The sequence below is a fragment of the Schistosoma haematobium genome, chromosome 4 (genome assembly GCF_000699445.3).
Source record: "Schistosoma haematobium chromosome 4, whole genome shotgun sequence".
Classification (NCBI taxonomy): Eukaryota; Metazoa; Platyhelminthes; class Trematoda; order Strigeidida; family Schistosomatidae; genus Schistosoma; species Schistosoma haematobium.
Window position 1 is genome coordinate 44,829,185 of NC_067199.1, and position 23,101 is coordinate 44,852,285.

General features: G+C 32.7%; 1 protein-coding gene across 2 annotated transcripts in view; it reads left to right on the forward strand.

Moving 5' to 3' along the window:
• ATP2B1_3 (ATPase, Ca transporting, plasma membrane) overlaps nt 1–22,333 on the forward strand; it is a 163,999-nt gene extending 141,666 nt beyond the window's left edge. Inside the window, exon 17 of one of the 2 annotated variants that reach the window (XM_012937249.3) lies at nt 18,510–22,333. In XM_012937249.3, coding sequence (XP_012792703.2) covers nt 18,510–18,653 — 144 coding nt within the window. In that variant the 3' untranslated portion in view covers nt 18,654–22,333. Of the gene's footprint in view, nt 1–3,081 lie in introns of both variants that reach the window. The other variant, XM_051216531.1, reaches the window with a different exon arrangement.
• The last annotated feature ends 768 nt before the right edge of the window (nt 22,334–23,101 follow it).

The window sequence follows — 23,101 nt, forward strand, 5'->3', positions numbered from 1 at the left end:
GGTTTGATAGGAGTAAAGAAACTTATGTAGTGATATTTATTTATATTAAATTTCGGTTTCTTTCAATTTATATGTAGCAAGTTATTCACTACTAGTAGTAGTAATCAAATACATAGATGAATGCACTCAACTCTGAGTTATACTTCGAGTGTTGAAGACTAGTGATACCATCTCATTGGTAAGACTGAACTAAGTCAAATAGTTAATTATTGTCAATATATACAACTTACTGTTCGAAAATGTTGATTTCACATAATTTTCCCATCACATTGTTTTGTTTTTGATTGAGATCATGAATCGATTGATGTTAGACCACCATTTAAAACCTGAAAGCATTAGACGACCATTTCGTTCAAGTATGGGACTCCTCAGCAGTACGCATCCCTGATTATGCCCGCGGGACTCGAACCAAGGACCTTCGGTTTCACGCACGAACACTTAACCTCTAGACCAATGAGCCGATATCCAACAGTGTTAATCTCTAGCCTCATCCAATTCACGAAATTGCGTGATCATCTTCCATTATATTGAGGTAGATACCTATCTCCACTGATCACGGCTTCTCACTAGAACTCCGAGAATTCCCTCACGAAGCTAGTCACTAGTGAGCACATGGTAATTACCAGTATAGGGGTTGTGGAGATTATTAAGTTTTTGATTGAGTCGATCTACCGATTGATGACAGACCACCATTGAAAACGTGGAAGCACTGGACGGCCTTTTTTTTTTTAAAGTTTTCTCACTGAATTTATAGTCGAATATGTAATATATTAAAATTAAAAAAATGCTTTCTTAATGATACTATTTATTATGTAATAGTAGTCTATTATCATATAATAGGTTTTAACAAATTTCCTAATATCCGCATATTTTCAGTTTATTCAAATGACTTTATCATGTTTGGCGCTAATGATAACCTTATAATCGTGGATGGAAATGAGAATCACGATATCTGTGGTATTAGTAATAAATTTAGGCAGATTCATGTAGTTAATAGAATGTACATATTTGTGCTTAGTAAAATGTTGATTATTATGCCTATGCATTACATCGTGGAACTTTTTCATACAGTAACAATATACAGTAGTAATATTAGTATTAATATCAGAAGGGATTTTTGTGGACAATAATATAATTTCAATAGTTGAGATCATGAGTCAATTAAACCTAGAAGCACTGGACGGTCATTTTGTCCTATTGTGGGACTTCTCAACAGTACGCATCCAAGATCCCGAACACAGGACCGTCTAATGCTTCCAGGTTTTCCATGGTGATCTAGCTTCAACTGACTCATGATCTCAACTATTGAAATTAGTACTAATAGTTAATTATTCCATATACCCACAAACGTTCATGCAAATTAGCATGTATATTATGTCGCTTTTTTTGTCTTGATGTATTTTTCTTAGAAATATTCATTAAGCTGTATAGTTTGATTATCATCGGTTTAGAATTGAATCTCAATCAACTGGTAACAGATTCAAATATCTCATCTCTTCATATACTTCAATTCGGTCAACTAGTACTTATATTAGTAATTTTTATAGTTGAATTGTGGCTTAAAGATTAGTATTTTGGTTGGATGGATCCTGTTGGATCTGTATAATCTGCTACTACATTGATTTTTCTTGGAAAAAAATTATTGAGAAAGATTATGAATTTTACATATTAACCTTATAAAGAAAGCAGACAAATAGGTTTTCATGGCGAGATGATAATTTATGGACGAACCAATTAGATCTAGGATAGCAGATCTTAGATTTTGGGGCGAAATTCATTCATCCATTCAGCTAAATAGCGTTTTGGCATTATAGATGATATCAGTTCATGGTGAAAACCCTAAATCTAATTTCCAACCCTAACCATCAACTGTAAATCATAATTCTAACCCCTCACATTGGTTTATAACCCTCATTTGGTTCTATTTAGTAGGTGGACACCTTCAAGGTCACTCTGGAGTCGCTTAAATGTCGTCCATAAATTATAATCTCACTGTTTCCACAGTGAAATTTCTATTAAATTACGTTTGGTTCTATTTGAAATTCGTCATCCAAATGTACCTGGATCCTAATATTCTTGTTCATACTAGAACCTAAAACCATTGCCTTTTTTCTTTTAAACGTTCATACGTCTTTCACCAATCTTTCGAGTTCAAACATCAATTATCTTAGTCAGCAAATATGAAATTACCAGTATAGGGTTGTTGAGATTGTTGAGTTTTAATTGAGATCATAAATCGATTAATGTTAGACTACCATTCAAAACTTGGACGTACTGAATGGTCGTTTCATCCTAGTATGAAATTATTATATACAAAGATTTCAGTTTCCCTGTTGTCAATATGGAAAACTCCATTTAATCAGTCTCATTTATTGGCTAAAATGTCAATAGTCAAATTTCGAGATCATGTTTCAGATCAAGTAACTCTGACAATTACATTGTTATCAGTATAGGGTTGTGGAGATTGTTAATTTTTTTATTGAGATCATGAACCGATTGAGGGAATTTTCGGAGTTCTAGTAAGGAGCCATGATCAGTGGAGCTAGTCCGTGTCGGGTAGAGACAGGTATCTACCTCAGACAATAGAGGATGGTCACGGAATTTCGTGGGGTAGTTGAAGTTAGACATTAACACCGTTGGATACCGAATCAGTGGTCTAGAGTTTAAACGTTCGCTCGAGAGATCGATTTCCTGGGTTGGATCATGGATGCGCACTGTTGAGGAGTCTCACAGTAGGATGAAATGACCGTCAAATACTTCCAGGTTTTCAATGGTGGTCTAGCATCAGTTGGTTCATGATCTCAACAACAAAAACTCACATTGTTATTGCTAGATGAAGTTAGTGAATATTATTATTATTATTATTATTATTATTATTATTATTCGCATATTTACAATTACTTATGTACTTATTTACATTCCATCGTATATTTATATGCTTCTATATATTTTACTCTGTTTCCACCAATCCCCTCCCTCTGTTACCTCATACAACTAACCAACAATTATCTAATCAATCCACAAATAAATAAATATCCCTCACATTTCTTCATTTACATTTTTTATTTATCATTTTTCTAGATGCAAGCTGTAAGTGGCCTTTCACGAAAGTAACTAACTAAACTCCTTGTGGGGTTGTTTGTTTGTTTGTTTTTATTATTTTTTTTTATACATAAAGAAAAACGATTGCTTCGGTGTTGTTCCTGTTCCTGTTGTTGTTGTTGTTGTCGATGTCGTTGTTGTTGTTGTTGTTATATGTGATATAACGTTTTCCAGCTTTTGTTTAGCTTTCATTTTATTATCGCTGTGGTTGTTATGTTTCACTTATGCATACTACCCTTATACCTACTTATCTTATATTCAACTATTTGTGTGCATATTTGTTCTTTATTTTTGTTGTTGTTTTGTTATTTGTTTTACTTCAATCTCCTTATTATTTATTAGATTGTCAAATCATTAGTCAACTATGCTATCTTCAATCAATTTAGTTGCCATGACAACATCTAATCATATTCATAATTCTTTACTTCTATTTAAAGAGATCTTTTTCTCTTTTTTGTTGTTGTTTTGTCCTCTTTACTTTGTTCTATTATTTACTTCTTTTAAAAGAACACAAAACAAACTGTTTTTAAGCAACAAATAAAACATTTATATATATATATATATATATATATATATATATATATATATATATATATATATATATATATATATACTTATACATATTTAGGGAAACAAGGTGTCTAATTTGACTGAATGGTTTGTTTTTGAATACCATTAAATTACATAATAACTATCTATGTCATCTGTTCCATTGTATTTTTATAATTAGAATAATGAACATTAAAACTATTTGAGTAGGGTTGTTTGATTTTGGGTTGTTTTTTTTTTAATTTTTACGGAAGAAAATCGATAGGTTAATTTAGTTGATAAGGCACATTTCCATTAAAGGATCATGTTCATTATAACATCATAAAAAGGAGGTATAAATAATCAATGAAATGAGCTCATATATTTTGATTGATTATGTAATAAAATCGATTAGTTAGTTCATTTCTCTATTTATCCACGTGAATGTATAATTCAATTATATTGACTTCTAATCGGATCTATTTTTTTGTTTTCTAATTAAGTATAGGGATCATGGTATATCCATTAATTGATGAAACTTGAAACAGGTACCCTAAGCTGTATGAGATTTTATGAATGAGAATGTGTAAAAATAATGAAGGATCTCTACAAAACACAAACTCTTTAATATCGAAATGAATGATAAATTAATCAGTGGAGTTCAACCAGGTCTGTTGTCAGGTATCAGCTCACTGAAGACAATTGTATACGGTAGCGCAACTTCATGGATTGGTTGAAGTTAGACATTGACACCATTGGATACTGGCTCAGTGGTCTAGTTGGTTAAGCGCTTGGCGTGAGACTGATAGGTCCTGGGTTCGAATCTCGTGGGGTGCGGGATCGTGGATGCACACCGCTGATGAGTCCCATACTAGGACGAAACGGCCGTCAAACAGTGCTTTCAGGTTTACCATGGTGATCTAGCTTCAATTGACTCATGATTTCAATCTGTGAGATGAATTAATCATTGGATTGAATTTATGTGTTTTCTTTTTAAAATCTATTCAAAAACACTATTATGAAACTACCTTCAATCTTGATATCGGTTTTTCATGGAAGATCCAAGTAATTAAGTGATAATATTTCTATGTATGACACTGAGTGATGAGTTTAAAACCCTCACACAGAGAGAGAATATCGGCTACATTGAAACTGCCGATACACTTTACTACTGACAAGTTCTCAAGTTTATGAAACCTTGATGATGTAGTGATTCCTGTCAAGTAATAATTAATCATCAGACAGAAAAAACACGATCTATATATTCACGGAAACGGCATATAAAGTCAACCAACTTATTCCACTGGTTATCTTAGATTGAAATTGATTTTCTTAGAATGAAAGGGGGGGAGGTAATGTCATGTTTTACGTTTTAACTACCGTGACAGTTTTTTTTTTGGTTTGTTTCATTCTACATCTGTTAGCCATCATTATGGATCTATAGAGATGGAACAGTTTTTTTCAACCTTATTTAAAATTTATCTAAAGTTGATCGGTTTATTTTTACACTTATCACATACAGAGAAAGAGATTTATCAAGGCAACCAAGAACAGAATTGAATATTAAAACAATTAATGTCATATGTTTGAGAATGTCTTCATGATATTTCTAGATAAATTCATAGATTATTATAGTTTTACGGTCATTATTCATACTATCAAAGGAGAAGTTATCTTTATGTTTAGTTTGGTTACTACTCAATAAATTTCCAGTTTATATATAATATGTTATGTATAATAGTACTTTGAAGTTTCAAGTTATTAAACTTAGTGTTATGTAGTTAGTGGTCTTGAGTGCGATTAGAGGTATGAGGGTGGTTATCGATTCCCGATTGCCCACACCGTGGAAGGGTTCTTCTAGAGGTAGGTACATGAAAAGGAACTTGGATTAGAGGTGGTCTCAGTGACCTGAGAGCGTGACTGTAGTGCCCAAGGGACAACTGCTTGAGTTCGGTCACACACGACCTTTTTATGAGCAATTTTTGTGTTAGCTCCGTACTTCTTGAGACCTTACCACCGGAGACGGATATCCGTGGGATAAGGTGAGGTGTATATTTTTAGGGTCAACCATTTCTAACCCCACCCCTCCTTGTGGGAAGACAGCATCGTTGTCATGCTAGTTGTCTGAAGGAAATACCTTACTGCTGTCACACTTCTGTACAGTCAGCTGTACAACTTCGCCTTCGGACCTTGGGTTTGTTGCTATTAGTCTTACCGCTCTTCAACCAACGTGTCTGACTGGCATGTTAGGACCTTGAGGAACGATTGTCGCAGTCAATATAACTGTATTGGTTCATCACGATAGGCAAGCCTGACCACCACGTCGAGGTAGCAACAACGGTCGGTGTTATATAGTACTTATGTCGATATAAGTAGCTTACACCATAATGGAATTTAACTAGAATCATCAATTTCTTTTTTTAAGTGTACTCTTTTAAAATTGTGTTATTCTGAATTATTAAACTGTTTATTTTTAATTATAAGTGAACTAACTATAAATTGTACTGATTTTGATACGTTCATTTGACTGTGGTTGAATAATTATATTCATTCAACTTGGGTTATAATAAAATTGTACTGAAAGTGTTTAACCGAATGTTAAGTATAGTCTAAACTGAATACATCCTCCTTCCCTCCATTTTATGTACTTGTATATTGGCGTTATATCCTGGTGAGAATAATGAATGGTAACTTTTGGAATCCATTTATGGATCATTACTACACGTATATTTTTATCGTATAATTGTTAAGTAATTAAACTATTCATATTCGTGTCCCTCTTGTCATAAGCTTTATTTTGACCTATGAACTGTTATTATACGATTTACCGTTCTTGAGTCGTACTCAGTCTATTGATTACTACCTCCCACATTCACAGCCACACTTGGCTAAATTTTGTACAAATGTTGTTTCCTATTTTATGGTACGATGTGGTATGTTTGATTTGTATATAAACTTAGTATGTTTGAAATAAATGATTCATATTGCAGAGGCTGAGATTAGTGTCCTGGACTTAACAGGCAGGGCTAGGCGGGAAGAAGGACCGATAGGGACTCTAGGCTGCTCGTACTTGTCTAATGCGTTATTGGTCCAATCGATAATTCACTGGTCTCTAATTGGCGGTATCATTACGTTATACATTAACAGGGCACACAGACCACAAGTTATAACAATGAGTGTATATGACCCATTAGGGATCTTAATAACTGTATGTTTGCTTCATAGAATTGGACTATACTATTCAAGTCCTCCTGAATACCAATATAACTTCACATTCTTCCAAGGTATATTTATTATTGTGATTTGTTTATGAGTGTGTGAGCGCGCGTTTCCAACAGATCTAAAACAATACAATCTATCATTTACTCTTATTTTTTTTTCTAATGCTGCATACATCTGAAATCTTCAATCAATGTATGATGATTATGTATTCATTGTCATACATTCTTAATCAATCGAATGTTACAATCAATTCTCAATAGAGCAACATTATTGTCAACATTTTTGTTGTATCATTTTGATATTGTGACATTCAGAGATGATGCCTTTTTTTCTTTCTTCTTTTTCTTAAAGTAAATCAAGACTAGGAAATATGACACTATTGAAGTTGTTGTCATTTCACTTATCAGATTGTTATATATTTATTCATCTTGTTTCTTATACATATAGTTTTTCAATGAAATTCAATGTTTTCTTCCTTTCAAACATCATTATTGTTTTTCTCGTGTACTACATATAGAGAGATGTGTATCTGTCTATGTAAAACTATCTTCAACTATATGTGTATACATGTTCATTTAAACATATCTCTTTTGTCACTGGTTGAAATCATGAGTCAATTGAAGCTAGATCACCATGGTAAACCTGAAAGCACTGTTTGACGGCCGCTTCGTCCTAGTATGGGACTCATCAGCAGTGCGCACCCACGATCCCGCAGCCCGCGGGATTCGGGCCCAGGGCCTATCAGTCTCACGCCAAGCGCTTAACCAACTAGACCACTGAGCCGGTATCCAATGGTGTCAATGTCTAACTTCAACCAATCCACGAAGTTGCGCTACCGTATACAATTGTCTTCAGTGAGCTGATACCTGACAACAGACCTGGTTAAACTCCACTGGTCACTGCTTCTCACTAGAACTTCAGGATATATCTTTTGAAGTTAGTCACTACTGAGCTGAGGAGTCCCACAATGGGACGAAACGGCCATCCATTGTTTCCAGGTCTCCCATGATGGTCTAGCTTCAATTGACTCATGAACTCAACTGTTGAAATTGTTATTATTGTTATTATGGTCTAGTAAGTACTACTTATTTTCATGTCTCTTATCAATAGTGCGTGTATACATACATCGATGTATACATTGAATATTAAGTGTATTGTAAGTATTTCTAGGTGGTTTTTTTGGAATTTAATAAAATTTCAATTTGTTTCTCTCAAAAATAAAAAGTACTAGATGGTCGGAGATATTTCTATTTTGTCAGGCATCTAAATAATTATGATAATACATAATGTTATGCTCTATTATCTTATAGATTAGATCTTTAGATCAAATGTATGGCTCTTTAAGCAAACCATCTGCTTCTATTTTGAGCACCTAGGCAATAGAACAGCCTTCATATAAATCAAATGATGAAGTGTGGCATACATATATTTATAATGACTCTTTGTACCCTTGTTTATATATTTAACTAAACAAAATAAAGTAATACATGTAATTGCTAATCATAATAATCATAACCTAGACAATTGATGTAACTCTTATTGATAATAACATCTAAACACTTACTAAATTGTTTATTTTATATACACTTATATACACTACTTATTATTTACTAGATACTATACTCACTTTATTCATTTTGATGAATATAAGTATTTTGTTGTTTTGCTGTGTTTGCACCTTACAAAAAAACAAATACATCTATACATAGTGAGTAATAGATGAGAAAGCACTTTGTTTGTGTTTGTGTGTATGTGTGTATTAATTGAAGTAATACATACATTTTAAATAATACACATACACATATATATAACCTTTGGATATTCCCCCTTATTTTTATGGAGTATCATATTTGTTATCTCTGAAATCTGATTATACTATTAGTGCTAAGATGGCTATATATAATATCAAAATTGTTTATATCAATAGTTGAGATCATGAGTCAATTGAAGCTAGACCATTATGGAAAATCTGGAAGCACTAGATAGCTGTTTCGTCCTATTATGGGACTCGTCAGCAGTGCGCATCCACAACTCCGCTTCGTGGGATTTCAACCCAGGACCTATCGGTCTCGCACGCAAACGCTTAAACACTAGACCACTGAACCGGTCGGCATCCTACTGTGTCAATGTCTAACTTCAATTAATCCACGAAATTGAGCAACACATCCACCATCGTCATCAGTGAGTTACTATCTCACAACTGACCCAGCTGAACTCCACTGGCCATCGCTTCTCACTAGAACTTCAGGAAATACCTCTTGAAGTCAGTCACTAGTGAGCATATGTTGATTAGTAACAGAAGGATGTTTTTGTGGATATCATGAGTCAATTGAAGCTCGACCATCATGGAATTTATTGTAAAAAGTTATTTTCATATGAATCATCCATACCATAAGGCATATAACTGTGATATTCTTATCAATCTCCTTATCCTCTTATTCTCTCTTTTATTTTCCTATCATCTCAATATGTATATACAGATTTTACATTGTATTGACTTAATTTCCAAACTTTTAATGAGAAAAAAGTTATGATCAAGACAGATTATACCTACATATCCACATACATACAAATTTATTTATTTATTTATTTATTTATTTATTTATTTATTTACTTACTTACTTACTTACTTACTTACTTACTTACTTACTTACTTACTTACTTACTTACTTACTTACTTTACTGACGCCTTCGATATTAAACATTGTTATTACCCTCCCACTAATTTTGCATGTCTCTTACATACATTTCCTATCTTCTTTTACTATTCATATAGTTTCTAATTCTAACAATATAAAGTTTTTTATTGATATGCATCTTCAACTAGCTCGTCTCTTTTACATTTTAGTTTGATTCAAATGCATAATGTAAACATTGATGAGCATTTTCCAACTGTTCCATGCATTATCCTCTTTAATATATGTATATGCGCATTCATAATTATCTTTAATTTATTCTATATTTCTTTTATATTATAAAATAATTGGGCATGTTTTATAATTAAAAAGAACATCAGTAAACTATATTGAGTTCAATTGATGCATGTGTTTATTTCATCATTAAACTATCTGGTCCACTTAATTTTTTTGTCTTTAAATTTTCTTACTACTGAATTCAGGATATAAGTATATGTTTATATCCAAATGGAATTTATAGATTTCTCTTAAATAATTTAGTATATGTTATCAATTCAGTAGTATTTCTTTACATCATAAATTATCCTATAGAGGTAAGTTGATAAATTGCAAACTACTCAAGCTTCCTCTGAACGGTTAGGTTTTCTTTTGGATTTTTTGTTTTAGATAAATACATACAGATTAAGAAATAGAATAGGTAAATGAATAGATCTAGTACAAATGGAATAGCTTGATAATGTCTAGTTGTAAAGATCATTCACATAGAATCCAAGAAATAATAATCATGACTAGTATTGAATATTAAATTTGTTCTATGATATACAAATGTTTATGTCACATTTGAGGGGAAACACGGAATACAATGGACAGCTCAGAACCAATTAGACGATTTGGACTTCGCAGATGACCTAGCCCTCCTATACCATACACACGAACGAATGCAGATAAAGACAGCCAGTTTAGCAGCAGTCTCTGCATCAGTAGGCCCCAACATACACAAGGGAAAAACCAGGGTCCTCATATACAACACGGAGAACACCAATCCAATCACTCTTGATGGCGAAACTCAGGAAGATGTAGAATCCTTCACATACCTGGGAAGCATCACGATGAACAAGGAGGCTCATATGCAGACGTAAAGGCAAGGATTGGCAAAGCAAGGGCCACATTCCTACAATTGAAGAACATATGGAACTCAAAACAACTTCCAACCAATATCAAAGTGAGAATCTTCAATAGCAACATCAAGGCAGTTCTACTGTATGGAGCTGAAACTTGAACAACTACTACAACCATCATCAAGAAGATACAAGTATTTATAAATAGCTGTCTTCGCAAGATACTCAACATCCATTGGCCGGATACCATCAGCAACAGCCTACTGTGGGAGAGAACAAACCAACTTCCAGCTGAAGAAATTAGGAAAAGACGTTGGAAATGGATAGGACATACATTAAGGAAATCATCAAACTGCATCACGAGGTAAGCCCCAACTTGGAATCCTGAAGGGAAGCGGAAAAGAGGAAGGCCAAAGAACACATTACGTCGGATAACAGAAGCAGATATGAAATGGATGAATAACAACTGAAAGTAGCTGGAAAGGATTGACCAGGACAGGATTGGATGGCGAGTGCTGGTGAGCGGACTATGCTCCTCCACAAGAAGTAACAGACTTAAGTAAGTAATATGCCTTAAATTATGTTTTTAAACAACAATAGCAACAACAACCAATCGATTAATCAGGTTTGTTTTATTTTCATATCCATGCCAAGATTTTTTTCTTGTTTTCTTATTATCAATTCACTAGAATCGATGTATTTTATCTTTACCATAATCGGTGAAATAATCATTTAACTCTCATCTCTTTCATCGCTTCTTTATAAATTAGCTTAAACCTAAATGTACATTACTTAATGTTAAATATTCGAAAACTGTTTATGACATGAATTGTGTTTACAGTTTGTGTGTATGTGTGTGTGTGTGTGTCTGTTTATTAAAAAAGAAAAACATCCATGTTAACTAAATCATCAACAAAAAATGATGGTGATGATGACAACGAAAGCAAGTTTCTTGATGATGATGATGATGATGACGTAAGTATTTGTCTTTGATAAAGAAGATGAAATGAAGGAAATAAATAGAAAACTTATTGCATAACTTGTTTAAGAAAGTGTTTGTTTGTTTTCTCTTTAAAATTAATTTTCGAATTGTTTTATCTATATATGTTTATATCAATAGGGGTATTACTGAAATACTGACTTACGCCTGTTACCCCTCATGGGGAAGCATAAGCCACTTCCCCCCCAGCATTCTTCATCCAAATCTGGTTTGGACAATACTTTTCAGTTGTTATTCATCCTTTTCATATCTGTTTCCAATTCTCTGTGAAGTGTGTACTTTGGCCTATGTCTTTTCCGTTTCTTTTCAGGATTCCAAGTTAGCACTTGTCTCGTCATGCAGTTTGATGATTTCCGTAATGTATGTCCTATCCACTTCCAACGTCTTTTCCTAATTTCCTCTTCAGCTGGAAGTTGGTTTGTTCTCTCCCACAAAAGGCTGTTACTGATGGTTTCCGGTCAACGGATTTTGAGTATCTTGTGTAGATAGTTGTTGATAAATACTTGTACGTTCTTGATGATGCTTGTAATAGTTGTTCAAGTTTGAGCTACGTGCAGGAGAACTGTCTTGATGTTCGTATCGAAGATTCTAACTTTAATTAGGATCTAGATAAAGTTGAACTGGATAAATAGAAAATAGATGGATCCATAATATTTTTGGTGGAGACAACAAGTAATCAACTATTTTAATGTATACATTATTTATTTATGTATAAATCTACTTAATTAACTAAATGATTGAATACATGGACTGTATGCCGAATTAAAGACATCAGACTACTATTAGTGCTAGAAAAGGTTCTCAACAGAGTGTCGTTGGACCGGATGAAAGACTCAATAGACGCCAAACTTCGAAATCAACAAGCTGGAGTTCGTAAGGATCGATCGTGCACAGACCAAATCGCGACACTACGGATCATCGTTGAACTGTCAATTGAATGAAACTCGTTACCATAAATCAATTTTCTTGATTATGAGAAAGCATTTGACAGTGTGGATAGGAGAACATTATGGAAATTTCTTCGATACTATGGAGTACCTATGATAATCGTCAACATCATCAGGAATTCATACGACGGACTACACTGCAAAGTCGTGCATGGAGGTCAGCTGACAGACACATTCCATGCAAGGACCGATGTCAGACAGTACTGTCTACTGTCACTTTCTTCTAGTGGTTGACTGGATTATGAAGACTTCCACATTTGACGGGAAGCACGGTATACATTGAACAGCTTAGATGCAACTAGACGATTTTGAATTCATCGATAACCTATCCCTTCTATCCCATGCACATCAACAAATGCAGGTTAAGACAGCTAGTGTAACAGAAGCCTCTACTCCATCAGGCTTCAACATACACAATGGTAAAAGCAAGATCCTCAAATACAACACATTAAGCACCAAGTCAATCACACTTCATGAAGCAACTCTGGGAAATGTGTCAACTTTCACGTAGCTGAAAAGCATCATCGATAAACAATGAGGATCTGATGGAGATTCAGATGCTAACTTGGAATCATGAAGGGAAACGGAAAAGAGGAATGCCAAAGATTACACTGCACCAGGAATTGGAAGCAGATATGAAAAGGATGAATAGCAATTGGAAAGAACAAAGGAGGATTGCTCAGGACAAATCTCGATGGAGAATGCTGGTGAGCGAACTATGGTTCTCCATGATGGATAATAAGCATAAGGAAGTATGTACGTTAAATTAAATAATAATCCAAGAAAATAAATGTATTAATGCTTCGGTATGTTTGTAAATTAATCATTACTCTACACAGGTTTATGAATAAACTCAAGTTAAAAAGTACCGGTGCTTCCAAGTTTTCCATGGTGATCTAGCTTCAATTGATTCATGATCTCAATTGTTGAAACTTTTGTTTGTGTGTATTTGTGTTTGCGCATTGATTATCTTACTCTCCTAATTATCATTGTGTCAGAGTGAACGAAGTTTCCGCTCATTATATTCATAAAACTTGTTAAGGTGCCAACGAAATCACACACACACACACACGCACATATATATATATATATATATATACCTCTTTCTGTAATCATAGTTGTACATGTTCAACTTGTCAACTTTACTCGATTGTTTTAATTGTCAAATTAATTATTTGAAATGATTACACTTTGAAAAGGAAAAGAAAAGGAAAGTAAAGTATAATCAAGTAACAATAGAGAAATTCTTGTATAAAGTTGTCAAATTTTAATTTCGATTAAAATATCCAATATTGAAAGGATGACTTCAATTGATCAACTTATTAATTTGATAATAATAATAATAATATGTTTTTGATTAAGATCATGAATCGATCAATGTTAGACTACTATTGAACATTTAGAAGTACTAGATGACTGTTTCGTTCTACTACAGGATTTCTCATCAGTGCTCTTATCCACGATCCTGCATACAGGATTTGAATGTAAGATATTTGGTCTCGTGCAACAATGCTTAACTTGTAGACTGTTGAACCGGCATCTAACGGTATTAATGCCTAATCTCAACTATACCGCGAAATTCTGCGACTATGTTTTATGGTTTTCGATAGATAACTTCCTTATACTCGACACAGATTAGCACCATTGTTCACGACTTCCAAGTATTCAATAGTAGTCAAAGATTGATCTATTCAAGATCTCAATAATCTCTACAACATATGTGTTGAATTGAAGGTGATATAATTGTATATCCATTTCCAATACATTTTCATCTAATCATATCAACGCTTTTCACTTTCTAATTACTCATTAATTCCATCCAAAACATTAACGCTAACAAAAAAAACAAAACAACAAATATATAACCTTCTCATTGTATTCGCCATTCTACAACTTCTAGTATTTGGACAAAATAACTTTCATCATTTACTAACAGTATTCAAAGAGTTACTTTAATTACGTACAACTCATGTCATTATTTTATCTTGCCTAAATTACTTACTTAAGCGTGTTACTTGCAATGGAGCATAGGCCACCGACCAGCATTCTCCAACCCACTCTGTCCTGGGCCTTCGTTTCCAATTCTATCCAATTTTTGTTCATTTTTCTTATGTCTGTCCCCGTTTCTCGAAGTAATGTGTTCTTTGGTCTTCCTCTTTTCTTTTAGCCTTGAAACGGTATTGCCTAAATATAACCTCTAAATTATAAGTATACATTCAACACTTATTCATATTCACATATCCTTTATTTACAACTGGAAACTGATCGATCTGTGGTTATTTATTTTATTTATTTATTTGAACACATAAATATTGGTACAAACGGAGCACCGAATACATATGCGCCACACACAAGTCACTTGATTTGTGTGTGAGCTGTGATATTGACCGGGTGCTCGGACTGAATCAGGTGGTTTCCTTAGGGAGTCACACCCAGAGTCTTCGACTCCAAGGTTTAATCCACAAGGTGGTGGAGCAGTGTTACGTGGCCAGTAACCAACAACATGTTTATACGCCATTCATTCCTTTAGGATCATAGAACCCATCTTACATCATTGGTTTGGAATCAGGGTTTTCTAACTCATGTAGATGGATCCATCGTATCCATTAACCTGATTAAAACGCCGGACATTCGGTTTTTATCCTCTCAATTTCATAGATTAGAGCACTTGACCTTAAACTGATTGAATTACAGTTTTGAACCATGCTTTATACAGATCTGTTTAGATAGTTTAGTAGGGTAGTATCATTAATTCTCATACAATTAAAGTGTATGAATTATTATTTACGACTGAATCGAAGTATACACTTCCTCTATTATTGTTATTTTAATAATGGAATCTAAGATACATGTTTACTAGAGTATTAATGTTAACAATTGATTCTACTGTTAACTATAATCCAAGTATAATGTAACTTGTAACAAACAAACAAAAAAATGTCTATCACTAGACAATTAGCTCAACTTACTTACGCCTGTTTTAATTAAATATTGAAACTACATGATAACTATGACTGAAATTTACCGAAAAAGTATTGGAACTTTGATTTCTTATAGAGTCATATTGTAATCATACTCTTTTCCCTCCTACATTTCCTCTCTCTTTCTCTCTCGCTCTGTGGGTGTGTGTGTGTGTTACCATGTGAACATAACAGGTGTCAATTGATCTTATTTTCTTATTAGTGATGAAACTATTTAGATCTATTGAATGATAAGATGGATAATTGTGTAACACTAGAATTATTTTATTTGTGTTATCACAGTGGATTGTTTTATCATACATTCTTTCTTGTATGAATTCAACCATAACTTGCGTGTGTGTGTGTGTGTGTTGTGTGTACGTACGTACGTGCGCACGCGTTTGTACGTTTTATTGTGTATACAATTTTTAGTTATATAGTTTATAGTTGAAATGTAAAAGAAAAAAATCAACTTTGAAAATTGGATTTCATTTGTTAACATGGCAACAATACTAACTAATTGTGTTACTTATCCATTTTATTTATTACCTTTTTGTCAAGTTTATTTCTAACGCCATGGTGTCTGTGTGTGTGTGTGTGATCGTGTTTCTGTTTGTGTTTGTGTGTGTGTGTACTTTTACAATATTACTAAACATAGCCGATAGCAGAACATATTGCAGAGAATGTGTTGTTTTAATAATTGAAATGATACTAATTCTTCAAAGGAGTAAGTATATAATATATATATATGTTTAATAAAACATAGTCACTAAATAATTATATACAATTCCACTTGACGACATTCTTTGTTTTATCAATATAGGATTGTAGAGATTGTTGAATATATATTTATGTCATGAATGTGTTGACTACGATTAAAAAGCTGGAAGTAGTAGTAGTAGGACGATCGTTTCGTCCTAATATAGGACTCCTCAGCGGTGCGGGATTCTGTTTTTTTTTCACAAAAAAATTAAGTATAATTATACCCAAGTTTGACTTGATCATTGGATGAATTGTTTATATTAAAACAGTGATCGTATATATTTGTTGAATCCCAATGAGTAGAGCATTCAATTGGTGATGTTTTTTTCCAGTTTAATGTATGTCGCTTCTTCAGGTGAATAAACAAACGTATATGAAGGAAAATTCTCCCTTCACCCACCAAAAAAATGAACCGATTTCCTTCACCAACTGGATAATCATGTCTTTGGCTGGTGACCTTTTACGAGTTAACTTTTTGAAAGTTTGTTGTGAGAATTTATAACTGTTGGAGACTAACTTACTTACAATTGGATTGATCATTAAATGAGCACCAGTGACTTCTCTACAATCACTACTGGAATAACTCAACGATAATGTTTCAAATTTTGAAGCTGGGAATTTCGGTTCCATCAAGATTATCGGACCTTGGGTTAGCTGCTTTTAGTCTTACTGCTCTTCAACCAACCTGTGTGGCATGATAGAACCTTGAGGAGTGATTGTTCCAGCCAGTATAGCTCGATTGGTTCAAACTAATACGAAACCTAGAATGAAAAGGATTTCTTACTGACTATCTCTTACTACCCAACATTTCAGTGAAATTCAACTATATGTCACAAATAACTCTTAGGGATGATCGTGGGCAATATATTTAATAAAGTTAATACTATAAATCACTAGGATAACACTTTCCATAGAACCTTAAAGATCTTTCGTAGGGTCATAAATGCATATTGTTAAAGTCTTAAACGAGGATTAGACAGTTGTTTGTCAGTGCTCCTTGGTTTTCAATAGTTGTCTAACTGAAATTACTTTGATAACAGTAATAAACAGATTTTATAGCTAAGCAGTTAATGTCTAGTACGTTTATTGTAGATGGATCGTAACTGTTATTCAATAATATTTATCAATGACTTCATCAATATTTATAATATGTTTGGACTTTGTAAACAATAACCATTCTATAAATCATTGTTGATCTAAATTCTTAACTGAAATTTTCCATATTGAATTATATACATCAGCTTTGATTATTGTAGAAAGTTAAGGGTGAATAAACTAATACGTGACATCAGTCTATAAAATGCACTTATTTCTGGTCTAAATCATGTTGGTAGATGCAATCTACTTGATTTAAGGTCTTCACGACTTTGGGTGACATGGTACAGAATCGATCATAATGGCGTAGGTGTATACACTCTTTGTCTTCACTTAAACTGTAAAATTAAAATTACTTTATGCCTTTCTTTCTACAAACTAATTCTTTCTTCCTGTACTATATCCCTATACATAATCTGTCTTTTATATATTAATACCATTGAAGTAATTACTTCTATGAATTTGGTGTTTACCTTATAGTGCTTATGAGGTATGGCAATTTGAACTGATGCGTATAGGTTCTACGTTGTGGATGACTAGTTGACTGACACTCGAAAGGGGGGTCTTACATTTTCTCATTGTTCACATATGATTGTTTCTCTAATATTCTTATAATGATTACGATGAGTTGCGTAATCTCTCTCTCACTCCCTCACTCTTTGTTTATTGCCGTTTATCAAAATAGACTTTGTGTTAGGCTAGTTTTGATGACAGCTGTAATTCGTTGTTTGTTTGTTTATCTGTTTAAACTATTCAGAATTGATTACTGCTACGACTATCAATAAGGCATATGGTCGCATGTATCACAATATTGCTTATCTTATCTTTGTATAAGTTACCAACTCCGATATAGATGGGGGGGACAATGATTTCATTTTATACAATATGTGTAATATGTAAAGATGATGTAGGAATGACGAAGCAAACGAATCCTGTCTTAGTTACGTAGACTAGCCAGATGTTTAGATATTATTTTGTTAAATGTATTTAATCACATAGATATGTAAACATCATTAAGAGTTAAAGAATTTTTCCACAAATAATAAAATCTTTTTTTGTTTCTTTTTTTGTTGTTGTTGCTTATCTCCTACTTGCTTCCAATCAATAATATTGATGAAACCTATTCTACTTATCATCAGATGAAAGTGGTCGATGCATTCCGTATGGGACTTGGACCACATATTGATTTGGAGCAACGTAGAAGTATTGGTTCATTGGCATTTAGACAACGTCAAAATTCTAGTATTGAATACGTGGATGCTGATGCTCCGGATGAATCTTAATTATATCTATCTGTTTAAATACGCTTATGCGTTTATGTTTGTATGAAAGCATGAGCATCGATATTGATGTCAGCGCTCGATATATTGATTAAACACTATACAGAATTATACCTTTTTAATCCATACTTTACCCTAATAGATAGTTGATCATATCAATTATTATAAAGACCTAAACATATGCGAAATTTGTATTTCTTTCCTCCATATATACAAAATCTCCCTATCTCTCTCTCTCTCTCTTTCTGATACACACACATCCACACATAAGCTACAACTCTCTACGTCCGTGTATGTGTGTGTGTGTGCGGGTACGTGCTCAATTTTCTTAAATAAACGGTATGTAATTAGCATTATATTGTTGATGTTGCCATTGTCTCTGCTGTTATTGTTGTTTATTCTTATTTTCATGAATTGATGATCCCTCCTTCCAATATTGATATACTATATATACACATGTAATGATAGACAATATGTATTACATACATTTTATTTTCGCTTTAAGGTAACGTTGTTCTTGTTGTTGTTGTTGTTGTTGTCGTCGTCGTCGTTATATTGTTCGTTTGTTATTTCCTCAATCTTTCATCTTCATTCAGTTCTTCGGTTGTTTGTTTGGTCGTTTGCTTTTCTTCGTTCTCTTCTCTCTTTTCTTTTTCTTTTTGTTGCCTATATTGATTATTATTTCTCTATTTTGTTTTTCTCTTTAATATTTTATAAGAGAATTAATAATTCAAGAGATTATTTGTATTATTGACAATGTTACTTTAATTTCTCATTTGATTTTATTCAATATTATAATTAGTTTTTAAAAAGAATTTTTTTTAAATTCTGGCCTATTATTAGTAGTATATTAATAGTAGTATTGTAACAAGGTATTCATTGTTGCCTTTTTTTTTCTAAAAAAAAATCATCAATAATTGATCCAATAATGATCATATTTCTCTTGTCTTTTTTTATTGAAATGAACCCGTTTCTTATCCCTCTGTCTCTATCTCATGCATATATATATTTGTACAGTGTGTTGTTGTGCGGACTCGAATCATGAGATTTGCTAATGTTCTGTACTCCCCCCTCTCTCTCTGTCCCTTTGTGCGTGTATGTCTATCTGTCTCCATCCTTCTCTTTGGAACTACTGCTAATTTAATCCGTTTTGATTTCGTCTGATCTCTTTTTTTCTTTGAGTATTCGAAATACTACTGATCTATTTTATTTACGTATATGTTTGTTTACACAAAATGGAGATATAACCAAACAAGACCTGATTACATAGTTTCTCCTTTATATTATATATATAGGTGTATGATGATTTGTGTTTGTTATTGTGTGTGTGTGTGTATTCACTAGTGCCGATGAACGAATTGCTTTTTGCTCTCTTTTTTTTGGCTTCGTTTCCTTATTTTTTTAAAACAAACAACTTAACAGTATTCACAAGAAACCAATGGTATACGTCAATAAATGAATTTCCTCTTTTTTTTTCTGGTTAACGAATTTATTATTTCACTTCAACAACTAAGTTTTTTCGCGTCACACACCACTCATACACACACACACACCCCTTTACATCAATTTAGTTACCCTCTATATTTTTTTGCTAATAAGAAATAAACTTGTGCATATGCAAAGTGATATGCACACATGCAAGTTGAGTATGTATATTGTATTCAGTTTGTCTCTATCGTATTCATAGGTACGACTACTACTACTACTACTACTACTACTACTACTACTACTTCAGTAATTCTACTTTTGAAGAGTTATTTATCATGTGTTGTGTTTATGTTGTGAAATGAACAAGTCTAAGATATTTTCAAGGAAGAAAAAATCTTTATCAGAATTATTGCAGAAGTGTTTGTTTACTCCCACCGCCACCACCACCACCACCACCATCCCCTTACACACACATTGACAGTAGTTGTCAATATGATGAATTGATATCTCACAATGTTCATTTTCTCTTTTTCTTTAATTTTTTTTCTGCTTAATCATTTGATTACCCATATTTCCAGTCCTTATTTACCCCTCTGCCTCTCATTCATGTTTACATGAAGCTGCTTATGTATGTATGCATGTATGTATGTATGTATGTATGTATGTACGTGTGTTAATTTGTGTATATTCACATATTCAATACATGTGAACTAGACATCATTCATTCTTCTTTCAATCTTCATTATCCTCATTTTGTTTTATGAATTATGTAATAATGAAGGGGTGGGATGTTTCTTTATTATCAATCAATCCCTTCTTCTAAATGTTATTATACCAGGGTTATCATAATTTAAATGAATTTTTAATAATAAATAAACTCAAATTAGTTGCCTTGTTTTTCATAAATACAAAAATGCAATCTATTTCCATATTACGATCATGTGTAATTTTATAATGGTGCATATTGTACGATCTTCTTGCTCAAATACAGGTATATATATATATATATATATATATATATATATATATATATATATATATATATATATATATATATATATAGAATGCGTCAATATACCTGTTGTTTAATGTTTAATCATTTGAATTCATACTCTTACACTTTACAACCTTCTTTTATGTGTGTATAGTTCTTGTACTTCTATACGTTCACAAGAGGTATTCTATGTGTGTGTATGTGTTTGTCTGAGTGAATGTTTTTCTTTTTACAACATGTTTATTTCTCCCTCTCCCACCCCTTTCTTTCTTTCTCTCTCTCTCTCTCTCTGTCAATTCAATTATGTTTACATGTCATAGTTACAATAAGGAAATTCATTTATCACACATTATTAATAAATAAATCAATCAATAAAAAGAAGTAAACAATCGATAAATGAAAAACACACACACAATGAAAATGAATGGTTAGAATTAAAAAAAAACAGAAAAAAAACAAATCAGTGACAATGGTATTAACCGCCTATTACCTACAACTCATTATTATTATTATTATTACTGCTGTTCTAAGGTAAACAATGTTTGTTACATTATTATTATTATTATTATTATTATTATTATTATTACTAATACTGTTATGTTTTATTATTACTATAATTATTATTGATTTTTCACAAATACACTTCCTATCCAAACTACTAATCACACCCACTACCCTATTGAATCATTTATTGATCAATATTATTTTTTTTTGCTCTCTCCCAGTTTTTTGTTGCACTAAAATTAACTAAAACAAACAACAACAAAAAAAAGAAAAGAAAAGCAAAAATAAACTTCTATGATTGCTCGTTTATTTCAATTATGAATAATGATAATATTGTATTGTTAATAATATGAATACCATTACTTCTATTATAATTAATCTCTTTATGTTCTTCTTCTTTTTCTTTCTTTCTTTTTTTCTTCTTTAATTTGACTTTGTTTCATGGATGAAAACAATTAGAGAAGTGAGATGGTTGAAGGGGAGTGTGTATAATGATTTCTAACAGTATCTAATCAAATGGAAAGTGATTTTCATTTTAAGTTGATGAATTTAACACTATAAAACTGTCAATAGTTAGGCTGTATTCAGATTAAATAGTAGAGATGACTGAGTTCATGTACTTATTTTGCTTCCTTCCTTCCTTCCTTCCTTCCTTCCTTCCTTACTTACTTACTTACTTACTTACTTACTTACTTACTTACTTACTTACTTACTTACTTACTTACTTACTTACTTACTTACTTACTCACTTACTTACTTACTTACTTACTTACTTACTTCACTTACTCACTCACTTACCTACTTACTTACTCACTTCACTCACTTCACTTCACTTCACTCACTCACTCACTACTCACTTACTACTTACTCACTCACTACTTCACTCACTCACTTACTACTCACTCACTCACTCACTCACTACTCACTTCACTTACTCACTTACTTACTTACTTACTTACTTACTTACTTACTTACTTACTTACTTACTTACTTACTTACTTACTTACTTACTTACTTACTTACTTACTTACTTACTTTACTTACTTACCCCACGCCTGTTACCTTCAATGGAGCATAAGCTTCGGATAAGCATTCTCCAACCCACTCTCTCCTGGGCGTTTCTAGTTCTATCCAACTGTAGCGAGTTGGTATAATTTAGCGTATTAATTCTATACTCAATCAATTGACCACTGATTAGTGATCAATGTTTAGTTGTGATTGGGTTCCATTGATCAGGTTGGAGGTAGGTATTCGACAGTAGGCGGACTAGGATTCCACACGAAACATTAGTCCCTTTAAAACTATTGATACGCTATGATAACGACTGTCAATTCCCAAGAAACCTAGCTCCCGTATTCTTTACCGATTATCTTCAGCTACCTAATTTAGTGTTTGTATAATTTTGACCAAGTATGCTAAGAAAAAGCAAAATAAATTCAATTCAGCTAAGAATAATTTCTAACTGACTTGTAGGTGACCTATTCCAGATCCTATGATTTCGTTGAAGCAAAAATGTGTCAGAATT